The 26120-nt window shown below is 37.1% G+C and overlaps 1 protein-coding gene across 5 annotated transcripts in view; it reads left to right on the top strand.

The window, feature by feature from the left end:
- Positions 1 to 26120, top strand: part of tmcc1a (transmembrane and coiled-coil domain family 1a) — an 81954-nt gene that overhangs the window by 36896 nt on the left and 18938 nt on the right. The window contains exon 1 of one of the 5 annotated variants that reach the window (XM_059333894.1): positions 23930 to 25556. The exons of the other annotated variants lie outside the window; for them this stretch is intronic. Within the exon in view, the coding sequence (XP_059189877.1) occupies positions 25482 to 25556 (75 nt within the window). The 5' untranslated portion in view covers positions 23930 to 25481. Of the gene's footprint in view, positions 1 to 23929; positions 25557 to 26120 lie in introns of those variants that run through there. 5 annotated transcript variants of the gene reach the window in all.

The following is a 26120-nucleotide window of genomic DNA, read 5'->3' as shown; positions in this document are numbered from 1 at the left end:
TTGCAGGGATGGAGAGATGAAACAGGAGCAGGAACAGATAGAGGAAGTGAGAGAGGCTGCAAGGTACAAAATGTTTAGTGTCAGGATGGAAGATTAGTTTAAGACAGGAGACTGGGGGAGAACCAGAGAGGAGAGAGGAGGCTCTGGTGGGTTAAGACTGAAACAGAAGCCAAGCCTTGAGGCTCATAGCATCATAGCATGTTAGCGTGTGAGAGCGCCTGTTTGTCTTTGGAGAGCAGAACTTCCTCCTGCAGGCCGTCTGCTGAGCTTCATTGACCTCAGATAGATGACCCCGTGTCTGTCCCCCAGGCTGCATCTCCACATGTCCACCTGTCTCGCTCCTCATCCTTTGTCTTCTTTTGTCTATCACCATATTTTTCTCTTGCATGTCAGAAATAGCATCTCATAGCAATAGCAAATGTGCTCTCCTGCAGCAATAACCGTCTCAAAACAAAGTGCATCATAGCTAAACGATTCAGAGAAACAACATTCAGTCGAGCTGGAATCCTGCAGCTGTATTTAGAGTAAAACTGGAATTACTTTGATTTATTTTGAGCTCAGTATATTAAGCAGTGGAATTAAATTTGGCTTGTCGATTCCGTATCCTGTCTTCGTATAATTATAACTTCTCAAAATCAGCTAATCACATTGATTAACATAGATTAAAAAGAGAAAATTAAAAAGGAAGGCCTCTTGGAAATGGGTTAGTTTGCACACACTGTGTAGAGGAGAAGTTCTGTATCACATGAAGAGGTTCTGGGAGTTTGTATCCTCTGGTGCCCTGAGTTAATTTAATGTGTTATTTCTGTACCTGGGTCAAGTCAAAGACAGGCAGATATGCTCGTGTTATGTATGGGTCTTGTTTTCTGATCAGACTGTTCCTTAGAGAATTAAAGAGTTTAAATATGCCAACATTAAAATACTGGTTAGATTTATTAATTAGAGCAACATCATTTCACCTCGTGTTATTAAAAAAGAACCATGAAAAAGCGTTATGTTGCATAATAAGGAAACAAATTTAATTAATCTGTGCAGTTAACTTGATTATGATTGTGTTGACCTTTGGATTGAACACCTAAAATAATTGATTTGGCAGAATGAATTAGAATGTGGGTTAATGAATGATAATCCTAGTGCATTATAGAAAAATGGAAAAGCGTTTCGAAATGGTGTGCTATTTTTGGAGAGCAAAAAGAGAAATGTTGCTTAGTTTTTTAAAAAAAAAGAAAGAAATGTATGTAGGTTTGTTGAAGTAATTATAGATAATGGATTAAACATATTAATTGCATTAACAGAGCCTCAAATTCTACATACATTTGTGAGTTTTGTATTGTATAATTTTGCATGAGAAATTTGTTTTGTACTGTCAGATTTATAATACAGGGTGCCATTTCATTAGGATTTCAGTGTTTTCCGTAGCTTTGTGTAAGTTTAAGGTGCAAATATTTGGCAGAGGGGGTTTGTGAGTCCTTCCCCATTTAAATAATGTTTTTTTTCCCAAAAATAAATATGCAATTCAACACAATTTTGGACCATGATTATTACCACAATTGTGTACAATTTGGGAAAGCCACTGATTATTTTAATTAATTAATTAACAGCACCCAAAAAGCTTGAACCAAACAATCCACTGGGGACCAACTACAACAACTGGGTCTGTTAGGCCCCGTTCACACGAGGACGGTCTGAACAGAAGACACTAAAGTGGCGTCTCGTCTTCACTTTTTATTCCTCGTTTAGACGAGCGTTTTCAGGAGGAAATCTGCTGCATACGGTGACGCAAAAGTGTGTGAATGTGATTGTATGCAGCCAGGCGGCATCACTTAAAGCCATAAGAGCATCTTTGGGCATGCAGAAGTTTTCACGCCACACATTTCCATCAGCTACTCCTTCCACAAAGTTCTCCTCCATCACTAGATCTCCCAGGTCTCGTTCACAGCCGTCTGGCTCCTCCCACCAATCGCTGCATCCAGAATGTGATGGAGGTAATTCCAGATCCTTCTCTGTTCACTAATACTATCTGTACATATCCTGGACATTTGGTGGAAAGACTCCTGTAAGTTTATTAGAGCTGCCAGAGCAGCTTGAAGGTCCCACCATGGAAATAATCCCACGTTTCTTTATTTCCTGTCCTGGAGCATGTATGTGACGTAAACACATACGTGACGTGAGCAGATCAGATCAGAGTTTTGTGTCTTGTCAGTGTAGACGACACGCTACGGAGGAGAGGATTACACTTTTACACTTTGGAGGGTGGTTTCAGATTTTTGCGTCTTTAAGCCCCCAAAACGCCGTCACTGTCTAAACGAAAGGCACTTCACATAAAATATTTTGCCGTTTTCACCCGCGAGCGTCCTGGTGTGAACGGGGCCTCAGTTTGTCTCCACATTACTTTTACATCCATCCGGCTCGGGTGGTGCTCAAAGTGGCCTGGGTGTTGCAATGAATCCTTATAATGGAAGGGAAAACCCTGTATTTGTAAAAAGAAGAATGTATTTCTCTATTTTTGAAAGCGCTTACTAAGGATTTGGTCCTTTTTTTGTATTTCCACCGGTGCTGTTCTGTAAGAGAGCTGTGTGGGGAAGTGTCAGTGGGAGGCGGCGAGCATCACCTGGTCCCCTGAGGCTTGTTCCGTCCCTGCTACTCTAACGTCCTCATCATTGCTCTCTCATTGTCTCTCACGTCCCCAGGCTACCGGCTGTGTGTTGATGAAAGCATTGGTGCCCTTTGTAGCCGGACACTACAGCTCGTCCTGGAACTATCATAGTGACATTGAGTTATTTTAAAAGCTCTAAAACAGGGGTGTCAAACTCAAATACACAATGGGCCAAAATGTAAAACTTGAATAAAATCGCGGGCCAACATTGAACAAATAAACCTTTTAATATATACCAAACATGTTTTGCTTTAACATTAAATATGGAACCAGCAACGCTTATAAACATACAATATATAACTAAATAGTGCAGACATGCAAAATCTAATTTCAAATAAAAAACACATCAATGTCATTAATTTATTAAATAAAAATTAAATAAAAATCGTATGCCTCTTTTCTATTTGCATCCTTCTGATTTAAATATCAAAATAAAGTTTTTCAACAGGTTAATAATAAATTCTGCCTTTCTTTCCTCCATTTTTGGGAAGGGGTAGCTGGGAGACAGCTCTAGCTTGAGGTTGCTATGACGACTGTCACAGAGGAGCGTTTCTGGGTCCTGTCCTGATTGATGCGCCAAAACAACAGCAGGGCATTGTGGGATTTGTAGTTTTAGCGGTAAATGTGCCGTATAATACGGGCGGGTCAGCTTTTATAGTACAATAATAAGATAATAATTTGGTATTGCCTCGCGGGCCAGAGTTTGACACCCCTGCTCTAAAAGACAAACACGGTTATTGCTCTGTCACATCCACTTTCTATAAATACCAACAGGGCTGCATATGATCACTGTACAGTACTTTCAAACCTCTGCCAACACAGACTGCCAGTCCCAGTAAACACAGCAGCACGCGGTTAAACCTGTGTGTCATCAAACAACTGAGTTTCGATTGACTCTCTGCAGGGAGAGAGCTGCAGCCATGATGTGATGAAGCATGGAGGTGATGTCACCACACTGCTGTGTTTGCCAACCACCAGCCTGTAGCAAAGTGTTTTTTTCCAGCACTGTGTGTGTGTGTGTGTGTGTGAGTTGCTGATGTCAATGCACCATCATGACTCTCTGCGGTTCAGAGTTATTGACATTAAGAGACCTTATTACCAGTTAGAGGAGGAAGTCGGGTAAGGCGGCTAATGGGTTTGGCACATCTGTGGCTTGTGGTTTTGTACTTACTTTCAGAGAAGACGCATAAAAAAAATATTTTTAAACGTTTAATCACCCTTCTGTGCTGTGTAATGTGTCTTATGTGTCCTTTAGTCATTTTCCAAGTCTTCTATCTTTCATCAGACAAACACAATGCTCCTCCTTTCTTTCCTTTATCTTTTTATGACCATTGTAAATATTGCCTTGCCTACTTTTTTTCCTCCTGTACACTGAATTAGATGTGGTTTGTGTGGGAGACAGTGTGTTTTGTGTGTGTGGGCGACGAGAGCCGCAGGGAGACAGTCATTGATCAGAAGAACAAACAGCAATATTGACTGTGAATTAAACACAATGGATCTCCTGTTCTGGCCCTTTTTCCTGTTCTCTCCTTTCTTAAATGACTTATGTATGCATGTGTGTGTACTTAGTACTTAGTAGTCAGAGGGCTGTCAGATTAGGGTGTTAGGCCACCACGAGGCACCAGAACAGCTCCGGAGTTCCTCAGCATAGAGTCTCTAAACCAGTGGCGGTTCTAGACCAGTTTTACTGGGGGGGCCAAGGAGGGGCCAGTGTTTAATCACAGGGGCACATTAAAGAGCGGCAAAGATGATATTTAAGCTTTCAAAACCTTTATTTTAGCTTCTTTAATCATAGAAATACAATTTAAGTGTAATTGGAAGATACAAATACATTGATTGAAACAATAAGACTTACCAACAATAACAATTATTTTAGTATTTTTGTATTATTTTTGTATTTTTCACATTTCTCATTTTTGTGCACAATTACTTTTTTTATTTTGAAAGTGCAGTAGAATGAGAATGCTCTTTTTTAATATAAACTAGCTTTTGTTGCATAATTAAACTATTATACAATGTACACATTCTGGGTTCCTTTTGTGTACAATGAGATATTGTATAAACAAAAAATTGGTGTCTATAGAATAGTTAACATTACAATATTGACACTCAGTTTGACAAACTATAGATAAATTGTAACTGTATACAACGAAGAATTGATCTTGGAGGACATTGAGTAATTTTAGGTGTCGGCCAATGGATACAACCTGAGCCTATAGCTCAAATTTGTACAACGCACAGGACCTTAATACATTGATCAAAACTTACTTACTTAACTTATTTTTTTGTTGTACAATAACAATACATCACATCTAGTGACTATGAACACCAAAGCATATGGTTCACAGCATTTTTTATAGAGATGCTCCAATCCAATATTCAGTATCGGTATCAGGCAGATAGAAGCCAAAATCACTGGATCAGATATCCGAAAAATAAAAGCTATTGTCCGATCCATAATCCTGAACTATTACGTAAATGCTTCACTAAGTTTAGAGAGGTGAGCAGCATGTGTCACGTTAACAGTTAGTGTTATATTGAGGTATTGTTGTTGGCGATACATTTCTTCCTTTAGGGGAGTCGTTGTTTTACATTTTGAGCATGATGTTTGTAGATGGCCAGGTTTAGCAAAATGGAATCTGATTTTTTCTGGGTTTTTATTAACATCTTAGTTGCTTCAGGCAGTAGTTCTCAACCTTTTTGAGTCGCGACCCCCAATTTAACATGCATGTTGTCCGTGACCCCCACTCACAGTTCAGATCACCCAAAAAAGAAACAAAATGACCAAAAAAAGACAAATTGACCAAAAAAGACACAAAATGACCCCAAAAAGAAACAAAATGACCAAAAAAGACACAAAATTAGCAAAAAAAGGAAACAAAATGACCAAAAAAGACACAAAATTAGCAAAAAAAGGAAACAAAATGACCAAAAAAGACACAAATTGACCACAAAATGACAAAAAAAAAGACACAAAATGACCAAAAAGACTAAAACACATGAACACTTTAACACAGTGGAGACAGAGCTGACTTCCAAAATGATTTGGCGACCCCCAGAAATCATCTCGCGACCCCAATTGAGGTCCCGACCCCAAGGTTGAGAACAGCTGGCTTAAGGGAGAATCATGGTATTGGTGCTGGTATCAGCAGATATTTATAAATGGTATCGTGCCATCCTTAATTTTTATACTCATGTGCATTAGTTCACCACTCATTTATTGAAGTTGTCCCTTTTATTACCTGTCTGTACATATTTGTCTGTAATCAAACACAACTCTGAGAAAGAAGAACAAGCTGCTGCACTGCTTCTTATTGCTGTGCTTCAATTCTACTATTGTCTTTCTTTCTTCCTTCTCTCTTTCTTTCTTTCCCTCCACCCTTAACCTTCTCACTGTTTGTCTTACTTCATGTCTTTCTTCACTTCTCCCTCTCCTTTCATGTCTCTCCGTCTCATGTGTGTCCAGTGCTCAGACAGCAGAGCGGGTTGCCCGTCTCCATGGTAACAGGGTGATGTTCAAAGAGGCTGTAGCGGCGTTACCGTAGCGGCTCAGTGCTCCGGTTCACCGTCTGATCTCTCATCAGCCTGTAAAAAATGTTTGTAGAAATAACAGTAAAACTCTGTCAAATACATCAGAAATGGGGCGTAAAATTAAAAATTGTACATCCCCGTATTAGACACCATTAATTACCGTAAATCCCCTTTATTTATATAGCACAATTTTAGCAAACACAAGGTTTCCAAAGTGCTGCACAAACAATAAATACTTAACACAATACAAAGAGATGTAGTAAACAACAGATCAGTAAGATGCAATAAGATAAAATAAATTAAAAATGGGATAAAAATAAATAAAATAAAATGTAAAATGTACTGCCCGCACAAAATAAAATATGCATGAATACAATAAAAACAAAAAATCATAAAATCAACATAAAATCAACATAAAATCAACATAAAATCAACACTCTACGTGCTGTTAAAAGCCAACGAGAAGAGGTGGGTTTTAAGAAGAGATTAATTACCATAAATCAAAGAATGGCACAAACCTTTTACTTTTTACGTAATAAACTGGAAGAAACACACAGTTTTGCTGTAAAAATATAACATTTTCACACAAATTTATGGAGAAACACCATGATGTGTGAATAAATGACACAATTACCCTAAAAATAATAATTATTATTCAGTCTAAATTCGTTTTTGCTGATATTTACATTTAAATTTAGAATAGACAATCCACTCAATTCTGGCAACCACAGCTGCCGGTATTTTTCCGTAAATTAAACAGATTATGTTTTACAGTGCAGCCTGTCTGGCAGAGGAACAGCCTCTTAGCCGGGACAACGTGTCCAAAATTAAACTCCTGCGTAATTCCACAAAACTGAAAACTGTTGTTCTAAACATCGTAATTACATTTTCTCATTCGTCGTCAAGCCTTTCAAATGTCACGGCCACACAGGAGATGTTGGAATGGCTCCCTGGCGCTTAGATCTCATTGCTGTAGATCAGGGGTCTCAAACCTGCGGCCTGCGGGCCAGTTGCGGCCCTCATGATGATATTTTGTGGCCCCCACCTTGATATGAAAGTTTAATGTGAGTTTTATAGGTATGGTACTTTACCGTGTTGTGTGGGGAAGGTCCCTTTAATTACTTTTTTGGTAATTTTGTGTCTTTTTTTTGTGGTAATTTTGTGTCTTTTTTTAAAAAATAATTTTGTGTCTTTTAAAAAAATAATAATTTTGTGTGTTTTTTAAATAATTTTGTGTCTTTTTTCGTAATATTTTGTATAGGCCTATATATATTTTTTGTAATTCTGTGTTTTTTTTTTGGTCATTTTGTTTCTTTTGTAAGTAATTTAGTCTTTTTTGGTCATTTTGTCTTTTTTTGGGTACTTTTGTGTCTTTTTAAGATCATTTTGTGTCTGTTTTGGTAATTCTGTGTATTTTTTGGTCATTTTGTGTCTTTTTTAAGTCATTTAGTGTTTTTTCAGTCTTTTTTTGATTATTTTGTGTCTTTCTTAAGTAATTTAGTTTTTTTCTGTCATTTTGTGTCTTTTTTTTGTTATTTGGATACTGCCTCCAGTGGCCCCCAGGTAATTTGAGTTTGAGACTGCTGTTTCCTCTTCCTCATCTGACTCATTTAAATTAAAAAAAAAGTCCTCTGAATGACATACGGAGACGGTTGTGAATTGTGTGGCAGTTTCAGTCAAGAAGTGACAGTTTACAGGCTGCACTGGGACTCCTGTCTTCCACTTCAAAGAGAATCAACAACACAATGTAAATAGATTCATATAAATGTTTTGTTTTACCGTGTTAAATCTGGAAGGTGGCCTTTATTCAGATGCTTATCTTTAGTGTGTGCAGGCGTGCATGTGTGTGTGTGTGTGTTGAACTCTCCTCCCAACTGTTTGAAGTGTAGCCAGCCTGTTTAATTAGGCTGATGAATATTCATATCTCATTATACATATCGGCCAACACCCTTATCCGGTGCTGGTTGCTATTAGCATTCACACCAGTGGGAACATGTTTAGGCGGCTACACACACACACACACACACACACACACACACACACACACACACTAACACACATCACGGTTTCACAGTTGATGCATAACAAGCTAATTTGTGAGTTAAACCCTGATGGGGGTGTGATTGTATGAAAGGACGGATTAAGTGAAGGGCTGAAAAGAGAAATGGGGTGATGGAATGTTTGAAGGATGAATGTGTTGATCAGCAGGATGGACGGGGTCATGGGGAGATAAAGCTGTGAGTCTGAAGCCATCCTTCAGTTTTACTGGTTTCTAATCTGGTCTGGATGAGGAAGGAGGCGGCAGCTCTCTGCCTGCTTCCCTGCTGCTATTAATAGACAGATGTCTGCACCAGCATGGGTCAAGTTCACCATTCAAGGGCATTTAAATTTATTAATATATCTCAGTAAAAAAAGAAAAAGTCATGCAGACTAATATTCCACTCCTTGAGAAGTGGATTTGCCACATCTGATCCCTTCTACAGATAATACCAGCTGGTTGGGTTTTTATTTGGTGTTTTTAGCAAATTTATACTTTTTCTGTTTACAAAATAAGTGTTATAATGACGAGATGACGCCCCAACGGCAACACATCTACACTGACGTGTGTCTGAAGGGATTTTAAAAGAAAAATCACTTCAGAGCAGAGACAGCGTAGCTAACCGTTAGCTGCACCGAACAACTCGCCACGTTCTGACTCAGAAAAATGAGAATAGAACTGAAAAATCCTCCATCAAGTCATCTGTTCTAAAACATTTTGCCTTTTTCAATTCAATTCAATTCAATTCAATTCAAACAACTTTATTTATCCCAAATAGGGCAATTCAGTTTGCAGTCTCCAGTCAGACAGCGCACGAGACAAAGCAAAAACAAAACAACAAACAAAACAAACAAACAAAACAAAAGCAGGACAGCACATAAACCAAACAATTCCCTCTGTCAGTGTGATGGTAGCAGCAATATCCATAAACAATAAACAATCTCAGGACAAAATGAGGGGAAGAGTAATAAATAAATAAATACATTTCCACCTTATGGCTGCAATAAATAAATAAATGACTAATTACTGCTATCGGTAGCATTTAGCAGGGTCATTTGGGACGCTCTGCTGTATTACGCTAGCATCATTTATGTTAGAATATTCTAATTGGCAGCAAATCAGAGTTTGACGTCTCTGATATATGTTTTTAATGTGCACAAATGTTTTCTTGAATGAGCTGGTTGGTGATTGAGGTCATGTTGGTTGATAGTCTTTTAACAGCACTGAGGAAAAAAATTGTTGATATCAGAAACTGAATTGAATTGTGACCTTAAAAACAAAAAGTGTACCCCCCTACAAATGAATATTTTTGTTGTTTTTTTTGTGTGCATGAGGTCATGTGCATGAATGTGTACATGTCAGCAGTGAGTCACTGTGGGTCATCCTTTGTGTATTTATTTCTGGCCTGCAGCTGGTCCTTCCTCTTATGGCTGCTGTGTGTTTGTGTGGGTGAAAGAGGACATTAGTGGGCAACACGTGCAACTATGCTGTTGTCTCAGCCGTTGCTGGATTGCCACATACTCAGTCAGTCAGTCAGTGAGGAGGTTCTGCTCACCTTTGACCCACTGTTTCTCTGATTCGCTTCATTTATACGGACTACAGTGTTCTGCTTTAACCCAGCGGTTCCCAAACTTTTTTAGCCGTGCACCTCCTTCTATGTCCCAACCAGATTGATGCACCCCCAATCCCCCACACCTTCAAAAAAAACTAAATGCAATAAGAGTTTTTATAGCCATATTAAAGGTGGAGGATGATGACAGGCTCAGGATCAGAGGCAGAAAGCAGATCAGTTGGGAAAATGTTATAATATTTTGAGCTGCGTTGAACAAAAATTGCAGCAAATTTAAATGAGCGTGGAGCTAAAACACAACCCGTCATCATAACACAGGCTGGAAAAATGATACAAGAACAAGAAGATAACTTCTTCTACGCTTCATTACAAGATCAAAAACAACCAAAAATAGATGCAAAAATGACCAAAGATGACACAAAATTATCAAAATAGACACAAATTGACCAAAAATACATGTAAAAATTACCAAACAACCAAAAAATAGATGCAAAAATGACCAAAATAGATGCAAAAATGAAAGAAAAATGACACAAAATTGAATAGCCTGTATTTATTAATTAATTAATAACACATCTTTATTGTGTGGGGGGGAAAAAAATTAATTGTGTCATTATCAGACCGCCATTACATTTTTCATCTCGCGCACCCCCAGGGGTCCACGCACCACACTTTGGGAATCCCTGCTTTAACCCATTGAAGCCTGGAAAGCGTTTACGTCGTTTTGTAGTATTTGTATAAGCTCTCAAATACTTTTTGAATTTCATTTCTATCTGCTACAGAGGCTGAAAAATCTATTATTTAGTAGGAGAGTTGACACTTCTGTTGAATTTCCAGAAAAACTTCAGGTTTTAGGGGCTGATTTTCAAATCACCAATCAGAGGTTTTACAGGCAGTTTTAGGCGTCAATGGGTTAATTGTCTGTTTTGAAAATCAGGTTTGAAAATCACTTTGACTTGTGTTGTAAAAAATAAACAACTGTCCACCTCATGCATGAACTGGACATGATGCATTTGTTTTTTCAGAGAGGTCAGCATATTGTTTCCAAAAGGAAATTGCTGATTCTGAGCGAGGGAGAGCAGAGAAACCAGACTCAGACAAGGCGTACTCTGTCTCCCTGCCACTCCCTGCTCACTCTATATTATTTGTGTGATTCTGATGAATTATGGATGAGGCTATAGATCGCTGAGCTCAGCCCTGCTCCACTGACCCACTTACAACACACATGCACACACACAATTCAAATCTGATCACAACCTCTTGGGAAATATCGTCATATTTTGTCTCCACTAATAACCCAAAACCAATCCTCTCATTCTCATGTGTGTCAGCCAGTTGGAATCCGAGGAATCTTTCATTTTTTCACTGTTTGCATCTCACTTTCCCACTGGAAATTTACACTGAAACAACATTGGTAGTATGTTTGTTTGTGTTTGTTCAGGCAAATAATGCAAGTGTTTATTTAAAATGTTCCATCCGAAATGATGTAACATGACAAATAGGCTTTTTCTGCACGACTTCTCATGACTTTTTCTAATCTCTTGTCATGATCTCCTGTCTTGAGATGTTATATAAGGCTACCATCGCCCTTCTGTCCACCTCCTTGACATATCCTCCCTTCCTCCCTGATCTCATTACCTGTGACTGCCACATCAGGTCTGAATTATGTAACATAATGCGCTGCATGGTAGCGCAGTAGTGATAATGAAAGAATGCAATAAAAGAAGGGTTACTGACAGGAAACCTGTCAGGAAATTTGCAAGACAGAGCAGTAACAGTCAGCTGTCCGTAGAGCAGAGACACTCATTGTGTTATATTCTGTGCTCTAGCTCCCCCTGGTGGAGAAACGCTGTGGTTTGATGGGGTAACACTTTACAATAACCATCTAAGTGATGTTTATAGATTGTTTATAAACCAATTATTAACCATTTAAAAAGTGCTATATACATATTTAATCGTTATATGTTTTCAACCAATTTCTTAAAGGTATATGAATCATTTTAAAATCATTAACACACTTAATATGGTGTTAAAACTGTTATAATGAGTGCAACTAAAACTATTAATAAACCAATAATTATAGTGTAATTGTTTGTTAATGGTAAATTAACTATAAACTTACATTAATATACCATATATCTAAGCATTTATAAGTTATGTAGTTAGTTCAACATTAATACATTATGTATTTACCATTCTATCTGTTTACCATTTATAAATGATGGTTATTGTAAAGTGTTACCCACTTTACAATAACCATCTAAGTGATGTTTATAGATTGTTTATAAACCAGTTATTAACCATTTACATACATATTTAATCGTTAAATGTTTTAAACCAATTTCTTCAAGGTATATGAATGATTTCAAAATCATTAACATACTTAATATGGTGTTAAAAATGTTAAAATGAGTGCAAAACTATTAATAAACTAATAATTATAATGTCATTGTTTGTTAATGGTAAAGTTACTATCAACTGACATTAATATACCATCTATTTGGCATTTATGAATTATAGTTCAACATTAGTACATTTTCTGTTTACCATTCTAAATGGCCTATATACGGTTTATAAATGATGGTTATTGTAAAGTGTTACCGTTGATAGTTATACACATTTAATGTAACATTCTGATTTTTGTTTTAGTGGTATGATAATCCACATTCATCCCTGGAATAGAAATCCACCAAGCCTGATACAGCTGCATGTATTATAGACTGTTAGAATTTACTATAGCTGGAAGTAGATCTTTTGTAGATCTGGCAGAAAATAGGGCTGCACAATTAATTACATTTTATTTTAAAATTGCAATATGGACTGATGCAATATCAAATCACAAGAGGCACAATTTATTTTTAAAGCAATATTGGTGTCAAAATATGATTCTGAAGTCAGCGTTGTGGTGCTACAAGTTTTATTCTACAGGATTGAAATATTTTTTTGTTTGGTACAGATTTTTGTTAACCCTCTATGGTACGCATTATGATGCCAGTTGGGGGAAAAAAAGTGTTTTTTGTCTGAAAATAGACTAAATTAATACATTCTGAAGAAATTTTCTTTAAAAATTAAAAAAAAAAATTGGGACGTTTTTGGGGTTTGTTGTACCATAACGGTGCACAAGTGAAAAAAAGTTTTTAAAATTAATTTTAACATAATTTATTTAATAAACGTGTAAAATATTCAGTAGCTTCAACAGGGAACAATTCAAAACATTTTAAATTTAAAAAACATTATAAAAGGAACTTTTTTACCCGTTTCTTGTCTGTAGCATTGAACCAACGACCCATTGAAATGAATGTCTTGAATGAAACTATCAAAAAAGAAGGTTTACTCATCTACCAGTAGGAATATATTTTTTCCAGATGGAAAAGGGCCATGAAACGACGTTTGAGTGTTTTTTTGTGGCGCAAAATGGTAAAACTGTTTCCTTTGGAAAAGTCTGCAAAAAAGGGTTTCAATATGGCCGCCTGGAGGTCATGTGACAAATTAAAGCATTGCTATTGGTTCCCTAGACTCTTCCCTCTTTTTAAAAGTATCCCATCACTCAAAAACATGTATCGTAGAAATCTGACAGGCCAAAAAAGGGGGCAACACCGTACCATAGAGGGTTAATTGCACCATGATGATTTTTCTATGTTTTTCAATGAAAATAACAATAATAATGCAAAAATTATCATTGGTTTCAGTATTGTGAAGCGTGTCACATTTGCAATATCAAAATAATTATAATAAGATATTTTTCACAACTAGCAGACATCAGACATGGAGATCAAGGGGGGAATCACTCAGCTTTCACACAAATAAATCCCAGTTTGATACAATCTCCTCTATGCTCCTGATTCTCGTCTTAAGACCCATTTTTATTCCTTGGCTTTTTAACACTGCGTGAGTTTTGTGGTCCTCTGTGTCTTTTATTTCTTTTATTTCTTTTACTACTTTTAACTACGTCTTTTATTTTATTTTACTATGTTTATCTGTTTGATTGTATTGTTTTATTTATGGCATCATTTAGATTTATACACTTATTATTTATTGCTGATTGGTATATGGAATTGTTTGTTTTATTGTTGATTTTGTGTACAGCACTTTGGAGACGTTTGTGTTTAAATGTGCTATACAAATAAAGGGGATTGGATTGGATTGGATTGATTGATGATTGTGAGCTAAGTTAGGAAGTTTGCTTCAGTACATGAGACAGTCCATTACACTGTTAGATAATCTGAACGGGCAACAAGAGAATGCTCTTTGACAGTTTTATTAGATAATAGCTGATGAGAACTTCCTATTAGCAGAATAACAGTACTCATTATCTGTCCCCTGTTATGAAATCTGCTGCGTCCTCTAATCCAAACAGTGAAGTCTTGCTAAAACTTTACCAGGTCTCCAACCCTCCAGTGGGTCTGTTTTCCTCGGGTAGCGGGTTGAACTGGGGGCCACCATGTGTGCTGTGGGGTCTGGGTGAAGGGAAGAAGAAGAGCTGAGCAGAGGCCAGACCAAATAATCTTCCAGAGCCAAAAAGCTGGGACTGTTTGTTCTAGATTCTCCATCTTCCTGCTTATGAATAGGCTGGCACTGTGTGTTGGGCCCATGGTACTCTGGGTATTGTACATCATCCAGCCAGACAAAACTCACACATTTTGGGCCAGTGCCCTTTCTGTTTCCATGTTGCATAACCAGGATGGAGCGAGTATAAACAGAAGCAGCTCCAACAAATACCAGCCGCCACCAGTGGACACACATTGTTCTGCCTCACGCACAAATACATTCAATTCTAACCCAAACAATGCTGCATGTTTGAGTCAGATGTGATATACTAGGGCCACACAAAAGAAAACAAAGAATGAAGGATTTTTAAAATATCAATAACTATGACTACAATGTATGCTGAGCGGGACTTATACACCTTCTAAACCAGTAGTTCTCAACCTTTTTGAGTTGCGACCCCCAATTTAACATGCATGTTGTCCGTGACCCCCACTCACTGAACAAAAAAAAGACAGAAAATGACCAAAAAAGACACCAAATGACAAAAAAAAGACACAAAATGACACAAAATGACACAAAAAAAGACACAAAATGACCAAAAAAGACACAAAATTACATAAAAAAAAACACACAAAATGACCAAAAAAACATTCATTAAGTGACCATAAAGACTAAAACACATGAACACTTTAACACAGTGGAGACAGAGCTGACTTCCAAAATGATTTGGCGACCCCCAGAAATCATCTCGCGACCCCAATTGGGGTCCCGACTCCAAGGTTGAGAATAGCTGCTCTAAACTACCTCAAACCTTATCTATATCCTGATTTATATCACGATACAGAAACATCTTGAAAAAAGCTGACAACAGCCGCCATAAAGGCCAACTATTTTTTGCCATACACTTAAAAAAAAAAAAAACGTTGTTTTTACGGTACAAAACTGGCAGCTGTGGTTGCCAGAACTTTGCCGTAATAAATACGGTGCAACTTTTTTCTAATATTACGGTAAAAAGATATTGACACTGTTGATTTCACGTTTAAGGTTGCATTTATTCCATTTTTTACCGTATAAATAAAAGGTTTTTCCATCAAAAGATTTGACATATAATTGACCAGAAAATACTTTATAAATGCTGCATAAATTAAAGATTTTACCATTAAATATTACAGTATATTTCTGTTAGAGATATGGTGTTTAGTACATTTAACAGTGAGAAAAAGTATTTTTACAAAAAATAAATGCAAAAATTACAGTGATGCTTTTTGTTACAAACACGGTGCCAATGTATTTTACAGTAATAGAGTAATGGTTTTTTTTTTTGTTAATTTAAAACCTGTAAAAATACTGTTCTGGCTGATATATACATTTACAGTGTTTAATTGTTACTGAAACTGAATTTACCCATTTATCATTTTACGGTCTTTTACTGTCATGGTTTAATAGTTTTTCACCGTGAAATCTACAGACATTTTTTGCTATAGAATGGGACTGATAACACAGTTATCTGGATTGTTGTTGTTGTTGACGTCTGTTTGTTTGTTGTCCTTCCTGCCTGCCTCTTGTTGTTGCCAGTATGGGAGTTGGCTCCTAAGATGTTTCACGCTCTCTGACCTCGCCAGTGATAATGGCCCCTATGTATAACGTGCCCAGTGGTTTATGTAACAGCTAATAGGGCCATTGATTATCCTGGAGCTGAGACTAGAGAGGACAGACAGGGGGCTTCTTTTTATCGGGAGGGATTGTTCAACGAGCCCCGAGTCATGGTTGTCTCCTCTCTCAGGCTTGAATTAGTCCGTGCAGACAAAGCTCTCGCTCTTCTGCCTTTACGTAACCTCTCCCACCCCCAAACCAGTTACAGTTACCATCACATGGAGAGGACTGTGGTTTGGTTCATTCTATACATCGAAAATAAATCTTTAGACAGCCTTATAACCTCATATACACTGCAAAAAAAGAAAAGTTGGGTGAACTTAAAATTTCAAGGCAACAAACTTCCAGAAAATTTTAAGTTGGACAATTAAACTAAATATTTTAAGTTTTGTTTTTGACTCTGAATTCAGATTTTTGTCAACTCAACTGTACATTGTACTAACTTATAATTTTACATTGTCAGCTAATGTTGCAACCACAATTTTGAGTTAGCCTTGATACGCTAATGGCTACTCTTGTAGCTGTAACAAGCAGCACCACTAGCATCAGTTAGCCGCGAGCATCAGTTAGCCGCGAGCATCAGTTAGCCGCGAGCATCAGTTAGCCGCTAGCATCAGTTAGCCGCGAGCATCAGTTAGCCGCGAGCATCAGTTAGCTGCTAGCATCAGTTAGCCGCGAGCATCAGTTAGCCGCTAGCATCAGTTACCCGCTAGCATCAGTTAGCCACTAGCATCAGTTAGCCGCTAGCTTTCGCTAATGACTGAATTTCACCACTTTCCCGCATTTCCCAACAAAGAAATAAGAGTTATCAGAACTATTGTCCCTTGTTGTGAACCCCAACTTAAAGATATAAGTAACAACAACTCACCAACTTGTTTTTGAGCAGACAACTGGCTTCCTTTGTTGTGCTAACTTACATTATTGCCCTAAATGTCAATAATTTATATTTCCAAGTTTTACCAACTTAAATCACTGTTTTAGGCCAAAAAATACAAGTTGGCTTTTTTGCAGTGTGGTCCCAACAGTAGCTCTCCCACTGAATTCAAGTTGTATGCTTTTTATATTTTTATATCCCTCTATATGGCTCTCTCTCTGTTTATCATGTTTATTCAATCCGCCCTTTCTCCAATCCTGGTCCAGTTCCATCAGAGCCAGTCTCTTCCCTTTGTCTTCTGGATTCTTCCAGAACTTTCTGGCTGTGTAGCGTCCGCCTGGCTCCAGTTCAGCCACAGTGTGTCCTCTGAATCACAATGAGTATTATGTATTATGAGAATCTTGTTGCAGCCGTCCATCTGCTGGCTGAGGGAACATCTCACGTCCGTTGTTCTGCTCATCAGTCACATCGTTGTCCTTTAGAAATGCACATCACCTCTGTTTTCAAACCAGAAAATTGTTGCGCATTAAAGCAATTAATTTTTTGATTACCTGTGAGGGTTTGATACAAAAAGGGGGCAGCACTTAATTTCAAAGCAGTCGCATTTTATTTGTTTTCTGGCATAAAAGCGAACAAGTGCATCATTTTGATAGCAAGCAATGGGGAAAAAACATTAGAAAAGTTGGAATTGGCAAAGTGACTCACAAACCACTCACATTAGAAACAAGTGGCAAGCATTATCTAAATAATATAATTATTATTTTGTCTGTCACCCAAAAATCTCAACTCAACTTTACTCAACTCAACTTTATTTGTAAAGCACTTTAAAACAACAACAGCCGCAACAAAGTGCTGTGCATAAACAAACAGAACAAGAGACAATAAAATAAATAAAACAGAAAATAAACACTAAAATAAATAGATTCATTGCTTTTTAAAAGACAATTTAAAAAACAATAAATAAAAGCAAACCATAAAACACTAAAAACAAGAGCAGAGTCTCATGCGTGGTTTAAAGCCAAGGAATAAAAATAGGTTTTAAGATGAGTTTTAAAAATCCTAGATTTTCAACAGTTACACCAGTATTTTTTGGGGATGTAGCCCAGCCCACACATAAACTAGACAAGCATAAAAGTTATTAAAAACACATTAGTCTTAATTTTTATACCAATAATGCTCTGCCACTTGCGCAATCATCATCTGCTTTCCATTCTTAGGCAGTTTTGCTGTGTCGTGTAGGAAAATATTCAGATGTTACATCATAACATTATTATTATTATTTTATTCTTAATGTATTCCAAAGTGAAATGCAGGTTAACATGGCCATAAAACTACAATTGACATTTTCAATAGATATAAAACATAATTGAATGTGCTGAACAGTCATTAACCTTCTGGGGTTTTTGTGTCTCCATAAAAACTTTTTGGGTGTTTTTTCATTCATTGCAGTAGGATAAAAAAAACTGTTGCAAATGAAGTAATCAGGACAGTCTGAGCCCTTTCCTGCATGTCTTCCCTTTTCTATTACTCACTGTCAAATAAAGCTGGAAAATGTCCAAGAAATATCTATAAAAAAAAGGACATTCGACATTGTAACATTATACACTACTGGTCAAAAGTTTTAGAACACACCAACTTTTCCAGAATTTAATTGAAAATGATGCAGTTTAATGTCTCAGTGTACTCTGAAATTAATGCACATTTGCAACATTTAAAATTCTTTATTGAGCATGATAGTGTTTTGAAAGTAAAAAAAAGATTCAAAATCACATTTTATGTTGGACTAAAGGACTAAAAAAAGACACAAAATGACAAAAAAGACACAAAATGACCAAAAAAGACACAAAATGACTAAAAAAAGACACAAAATGACCAAAAAAAGACACAAAATGACCAAAAAAAAGACACAAAATGACCAAAAAAAAGACACAAAATGACAAAAAAAGACACAAAATGACCAAAAAAAGACACAAAATGACAAAAAAAAGACACAAAATGACAAAAAAAAAGACACAAAATGACCAAAAAAAGACACAAAATGACAAAGAAAATGACACAAAATGACAAAAAAAAGACACAAAATGACAAAAAAAAGACACAAAATGACAAAAAAAGACACCAAAAGACACAAAATGACTAAAAAAAGACACAAAATGACAAATAAAAGACACAAAATGACTTACAAAGACATGAAAAGAATTCAAAAATGGACAAAATAGCCCAAGACTCCATAGAGTTAAGTTGTTAACCCATTTCTTGTTCCCTGAAAAAGGCCTACTTGTATAATTCTGAAATGTACATTATTTTCCAGTTTTGGTTAAGCTTACCTTTTTTTATTTACCTCTGGCAGTTCACCACTTACCTTTGGACCCTTTCAAGCTGTTCATTTGACTTGAACTGCTTGAATTTCAATAAAAAACTGGAAAAATTGGGGTGTTCTAAAACTTCTGACCGGTAGTGTATATATGATAGGAAATAAGTGAAAACATAGTAAGTCCCTGTTCAACTATAGATCACATGATACTGCCATAGTGTCATATAACTAGATCAGCAGCCTGCGGTGGATTGGCCTCATACATCACCAGTTCAGCAGGTCGTGTCCTCTTAACACATGCGTAAAATGCATGAGAGAGAGAAAGAGATATTGTAATGTGATTTATTCATCAAACTGGGTCAATGTTCTTTTCTGCATGGCACATCTGTCTCAAACCTATTAAATGAAACGCCACAAAAGGATCTCAAGCATCTCTGCTGAACCCATTTGCACAAATACCCTGCCTGACACATTCACACATGGTGTAAATTAAATAAATGAACTTAATTGTAAGTGAAATTCAAATCTGTTTTACATGGAATACAAGTCTGATCCTAGATGTGTCTCTGTAGAAAATGTCTCATTTGCAGTCAGGTACAAGACGCATAATTACTTGAAATCTCACTCTATAAAATTGGAACACCGTTAGAGAAATCATATGAGTCGAAAATGTAATTTCTAATTTAACCCATAAGAACCCAGAGCCAGTTATCCATAAAGGAAAGTCATGGGGGATATATCACAGACCAAGTGAACCACACATATTTATGATGTTTGTTTTGTTTGTTTTTTTGTCATTTTGTGTCTTTTTTAGTAATTTTGTGTCTTTTTTTGGTCATTTTGTGTCTCTTTTTTAATTAATTGTGTGTCTTTTTTAAGTAATGTCGTTTTTTTCTATAATTTTGTGTCTTTTTTTTAGTATTTTTTTGTCTTTTTTGATCATTTTGTGTCTTTTTTAAGTAATTTAGTTTTTTTCTGTCATTTTGTGTCCTTTTTTTAGTAACTTTGTGTCTTTTTTTGGTCATTTTGTGTCTCTTTTTTAATTAATTGTGTGTCTTTTTTGTGTCTTTTTTAAGTAATTTAGTTTTTTTCTATAATTTTGTGTCTTTTTTTAGTATTTTTTTGTCTTCTTTGATCATTTTGTGTCTTTTATAAGTCATTTAGTTTTTTTTTTAATGTCATTTTGTGTCTTTTTGTTGTTGTTGTTGTATTTTTGGTCCTTTTGATACTGCCTCCAGCGGCCCCCGGGTTATTTGAGTTTGAGACCCCTGTTCTAGAATATTTAAAGTGTTTGTACATGGGTGTCACCGTGGGTTCTTATGGGTTAATTATAATAATATATTGCAGAGATAAATAATTTTCTAGTAATTCTATTAACATCTTTGTTAACATAGCTTCCGCTCATTTCTGCCAATTGAAATGGCACATAAGGCCAGTCACAGCTGCTGTAATGTGGCGCTAATAAGGTAATAAAAAGGCCTTAAGGCCAACATCTCCTTTCCAAGCATCAGTCACTTGTCAGGACATGTGTATACGTACCCCCTCTGTGGATTTGTCACTGCGGAGCCCCTCTGCTATTTGAGCTATGTCATGAGGGCTACCAGAGAGTCTAGATGTCCTGAGTCACCCTGAACGCTGAGTGAGTATTCCTGGACTAACAGGAACCGCCAGGGGCCACATAGCCTCCGTATGCATATACATATATTTAAACTACCGGTCAAAAGTTTTAGAACACACCAACTTTTCCAGAATTTAATTGAAAATGATGCAGTTTAATGTCTCAGTGTACTCTGAAATTAATGCACATTTGCAACATTTAAAATTCTTTATTGAGCATGATAGTGTTTTGAAAGTAGAAAAAAGATTCAAAATCACATTTTATGTTGGACTAAAGGACTAAAAAAAGACAAAAAATGACCAAAAAATGACCAAAAAAAGACACAAAAAGACACAAAATGACTAAAAAAAGACACAAAATGACCAAAAAAAGACACAAAATGACTAAAAAAAGACACAAAATGACCCAAAAAGACACAAAATGACTAAAAAAAGACACAAAATGACAAAAAAGACACCAAAAGACACAAAATGACTTAAAAAAGACACAAAATGACCTAAAAAGACACAAAATGACAAAAAAAGACACCAAAAGACACAAAATGACTTAAAAAAAGACACAAAATGACCAAAAAAGACACGAAATGACAAAAAAAGACACCAAAAGACACAAAATGACTAAAAAAAGACACAAAATGACCAAAAAAAGACACAAAATTACTAAAAAGACACCCAAAGACACAAAATTACTAAAAATAGACACAAAATGACCATAAAAGACACAAAAAGACACAAAATGACTAAAAATAGACACAAAATGACCAAAAAAGACACAAAATGACCTAAAAAGACACAAAATGACAAAAAAGACACCAAAAGACACAAAATGACTTAAAAAAAGACACAAAATGACAAAAAAAGACACGAAATGACAAAAAAAAATAAACAAAATGACCAAAAAAAGACACAAAATGACTTACAAAGACATGAAAAGAATTCAAAAATGGACAAAATAGCCCAAGACTCCATAGAGTTAAGTTGTTAACCCATTTCTTGTTCCCTGAAAAAGGCCTACTTGTATAATTCTGAAATGTACATTATTTTCCAGTTTTGGTTAAGCTTACCTTTTTTTTATTTACCTCTGGCAGTTCACCACTTACCTTTGGACCCTTTCAAGCTGTTCATTTGACTTGAACTGCTTGAATTTCAATAAAAAACTGGAAAAATTGGGGTGTTCTAAAACTTTTGACCGGTAGTGTAGTTCATGAGGGCCTGCTACCAGAGAGAGAGTCTAGATGAAAGCTAAGTGAGTATTCCTGGACTAAGAGGACCTGCCAGGGGCCACATAGCCTCCGTAGGAGACGTCAGAGCTGGAATGACACCAGAGCAGAGCAAAGAATGTCTGTGATGTCAGAAAGGAGCTTGTTGCTCTGAACATCCAGAATGGGTTTTCCCCAAATGACTAATGATTGACAGTTAAGTAAAAAAACAACAACAACCTCATGACAAATATAACTTTTATTAGTTCCTGTGTACACACTCCAAAAAAAAACTTGTTCCCAGAACGTTATAAGATTATGGAAATAATTTCCACCTAAATTAAATGCTTTAATTTCGCGAGAAACTATTTTGTTGAGTGAACAAAATGTAAATATGTTGTCAACATGATGCATTAATTACCAGGGCTCAGTCCAACTAGATTTGTAAGGGTAATTGTATCATACTAACGTAATATTCTACTTTTTAAAAATAGTGCAGGACATGAATTAATTGTGCTGAGCCAACAAAACAAAGTTAGGTTGAAGTGGTTTGAAGATTTTTATCATATGAAAATGAACATAATAGTAATTATTCAGAAAATAAATCATTTTTAAACACAGAGTTTTATATTCAGCAATTTAAAGATAAATGTCAACCTATATAACCCCAGCTGGTGTCGAGTTTAGAGAAGAAAAACACAAAGCAAATTGGGTTGTTTTAACATAAATTATTCTAGTAAATTTAAAATTGTTGCATTTTATGCTTAAACTACATGTTTTAAAATTGTTCAACCACAAAACATCATTTTATTTAGTAGAAGCTACATGTTAGACTGAGGAGAAGGTAACAGACACCCAGCTGGCTTTTTCTGAGTGCATTTCCTCACAGACCAGCTGTAAGAGTCAGCCATGTGTTTACTAAGTGGTGATTTATAAATCAATTGCCAAAAAGTAGAGGCGTTGTCTAAAACCTCTAGTTTGCTAATCCTTGTACAAACTAATTTAGTTTTTGTAACTTTACACTATGCACTGAATGTGATGCATACTGACTTTAATAACATGGTCTCACAGGAATCCGTGAAACTGACACGGATTTGGCCACAATGCAAGTTAATGCCAGTCATATCCCGTGGCTATTCCAACATACAAAGTGATTATGTACATTCACTGAGTGAATATTTAGGAAATAAAACATATATTTCTCGCTAGAAATGTGATCAAAATCCATTTTTATGCAGAAACTAAGTCAAAATATTGATTTTTTCACTAAAAATGAGAGAACTGTCCGCCATGTTTTTTGTTCTGACCGCTGGGACCTTGAAAGTCACGTGACTTGGAACAAACCAATAGGAACAAATATCCATGGAATAGCCACGGGATATGACTGTCATTAACTTGCATTGTAGCCAAATCCGTGTCAGTTTCACGGAAATTTGAGTGATTCCGTGGCTATTCCACGGATTTAGAGTGAAGTAAGTAAGTAAGTAAACTTTATTTATATAGCACCTTTCACAGACAGAAGTCACAAAGTGCTTCACCTAGAAATCATACACATAACATAAAAATGTACACACAAGTTTTAAAAGACCAAAACAACAGCAATTTAAACAACCATAGCAGTCCCGAAACAATGAATCAAAAAGTTAAGCGAAATCCGTGGCTATTTCACGGATTTCTGTGAGACCAGGTTAGTGTGTGTGTGCGTGTGTGTGTGTGACTTTATTTTGCAATGGGCTTCAACAAGTGATGTTGCCATGTGTTGCATTGATTTATTTCACATGTCACACACTTGCCGTCTCATCTGAGCAGGTTGGTTTTGCTCTTATATAAGCAGCCTTTTCCCTAAATCCTCCTCTCTTCCTCTCTGTCCCTTTAACTCCTCCCCCCCTCTCATTAAAGCCCGTATTCATGCCCCCCTCTCCCCTCTCCCCCTCCCCCCGGTCTTTAGTAGCCCTTGTCCTGCCTTACCCCCTATGCACCATGCTTTGCTTTTCCTCCCTAATTGGTTTGTACACTTTTTGAAGTGACTGATTAAAAACACTGAGGATTTATGTTGGAGAACAGTGCACACAAAGCTTGTAAAAATGTGTTTGTGGGAGCATTTGAATATAAATTTGCATGTGTTTGAAGGAAGGTGACAAAGTCAGACTGTTAATAAAAATTACTTGGAAAATGAAGTTGACATTTTATTACTTGTAAAATTAGGTTATCTACAGTTATATTCAATAGTGACAGTTTTCCTCCAGTTAGTGGTGCCTGTTAACTGTTCCCTGTTATAGCATATAACTACAGCAGTGTTGAAACACTTCTAAGTCGTGAAGTGACGCAGTCATAAGCTATAGTCATGTGTGCACATATGCACTGTTTTGAACAGCAGTGTTGTAATCATCATATGACTGTGTAATCTGGTTTTTTTTCTTGGGTGTAAGCTTTAGCTCCACATTAAACCAAAACTATCCAACTTTGCATCTGTGTATTTCATGTTATACAACATACGTGACAGAACATTTTAGACCACTTTAAACACAGTTCAGGCAGTTCTGTGTCACTGGTCAGCAGGAACCTTCGGCCCAGTTTGTTAGCGCTCACAGGCAGCGGAAGGTGATTCATTACTGCGTGATCACTCAGGAAACTGATTGGCTGCGACAATCAAACTGTGTGATAATTGAAAGGCGGGAGTGGAAGATTTTTCTCCCTTTCTCCCTTTCTTTCTGCCTGAGCTCGCCACTGTTTTGGAGCTGAGCTGGCCTAGAAACTCCAAGAGAAGAAAAGCCCCCCCTCCTCCCCTCACAAAGCCTTCTCACAACCCCTCTTCCCTCTGCTCCCTCTCTCTCTCGCTCCGTCTCCTCCCAGTGACAGCTCCTGGTGGGTTCTTTTTCTTCCTGTCTGCTCCCTCGCTTCCTTCACATCCGTCCTCTGGGTTCCTGCCTCTCTTCTCTCCCTCTGAGGATTTTATCCCCAGCGGACTCTTTGAACACTTAACTTCATAGTGAACCTTCCTTCTTGCAGCCGAGCCTCCATCCAACGCTGCGAGGCTTCATCCGATTAACCGCCTCGGCTATGTCGCCCCGAACTGGCATCAGACGGACCCTCTGCTGCAGGGAAGTCCTTGTTCTGCCACTAATGCATGCTGTCTGTGGGAGCTGTGCTTATCGAAGCGTATATACGTTTGCTCCATAGGTTCTCTGCTGTGTACGGCGGAGCGTGTGTTGCCACTGAAGCGTGGTCATGGGCTTTAAGGAGCCAGCAGCACAACACTCTGCAGCTATCAACAGTCACGGTTCACTGCTGGAGGGACCCAACACTCGATGGATTCTGGATATTTAATCAAGCCAGCAGTAACTCCTAAAAGTCTTTCTTTCTGTCAAGTGGAGTCTTTGTCCGGTGGACTTTGAGTTAAGTGGTGGACTTTGTTTGGGAGAAGAGTCCTGAGTGATGAGTTCCCTCCCAGGGTCTCCCTCTGCCCGTCTCCCCCGGCGACGGGCGTCTCCAGAGGAACAAACTCTCAGATAACCAGACGAACCAGGTTCAAGTGGCGCGCATGCGTCTCCCGAGCATGGAGGTCATCCTCAACCTGATCACTGCTGACACCTCTCCACTCCCCGCTCCCTCCACCGTGAGTCTATCCGCCTGTAAACACTGTGTAGACATGCTCATCAGTTATGTTTTGAGCTTTTGACTCATTTTATTCACCAACTCAATGACTGGAGCTGATGTCATGGATCCAGCACATTGTTGTCACGGCTGCTCACCTGTTAAAACGGGTGTGTTACGTGTGTCTTTAGTTTTGTCACTAAATAAGATACCAGAAAGCACAAGGTCTATTAGGACAGTAGTTCTCAACCTTTTTGAGTCGCGACCCCCAATTTAACATGCATGTTGTCCGTGACCCCCACTCACTGAACACAATCTCACACGCACAGTTTGGATCACCCAAAAAAGAAACAAAATGACCTAAAAAAGGAAACAAAATGACCAAAAAAGACACAAATTGACCACAAAATGACCAAAAAAAGACACAAAATGACTAAAAAAAGACACATTACCAAAAAAGACACAAAATTACCAAAAAAGTCACAAATTGACCACAAAAAGACACAAAATGACCAAAAAACACACAAATTGACCACAAAATGATCAAAAAAAGACACAAAATGACCCAAAAACACACAAATTGACC

Source organism: Centropristis striata, chromosome 5, assembly GCF_030273125.1.
Source record: "Centropristis striata isolate RG_2023a ecotype Rhode Island chromosome 5, C.striata_1.0, whole genome shotgun sequence".
NCBI lineage: Eukaryota > Metazoa > Chordata > Actinopteri > Perciformes > Serranidae > Centropristis > Centropristis striata.
Note: the sequence above shows the minus strand (reverse complement) of the source record. Positions and strands in the feature narration are given on the sequence as shown.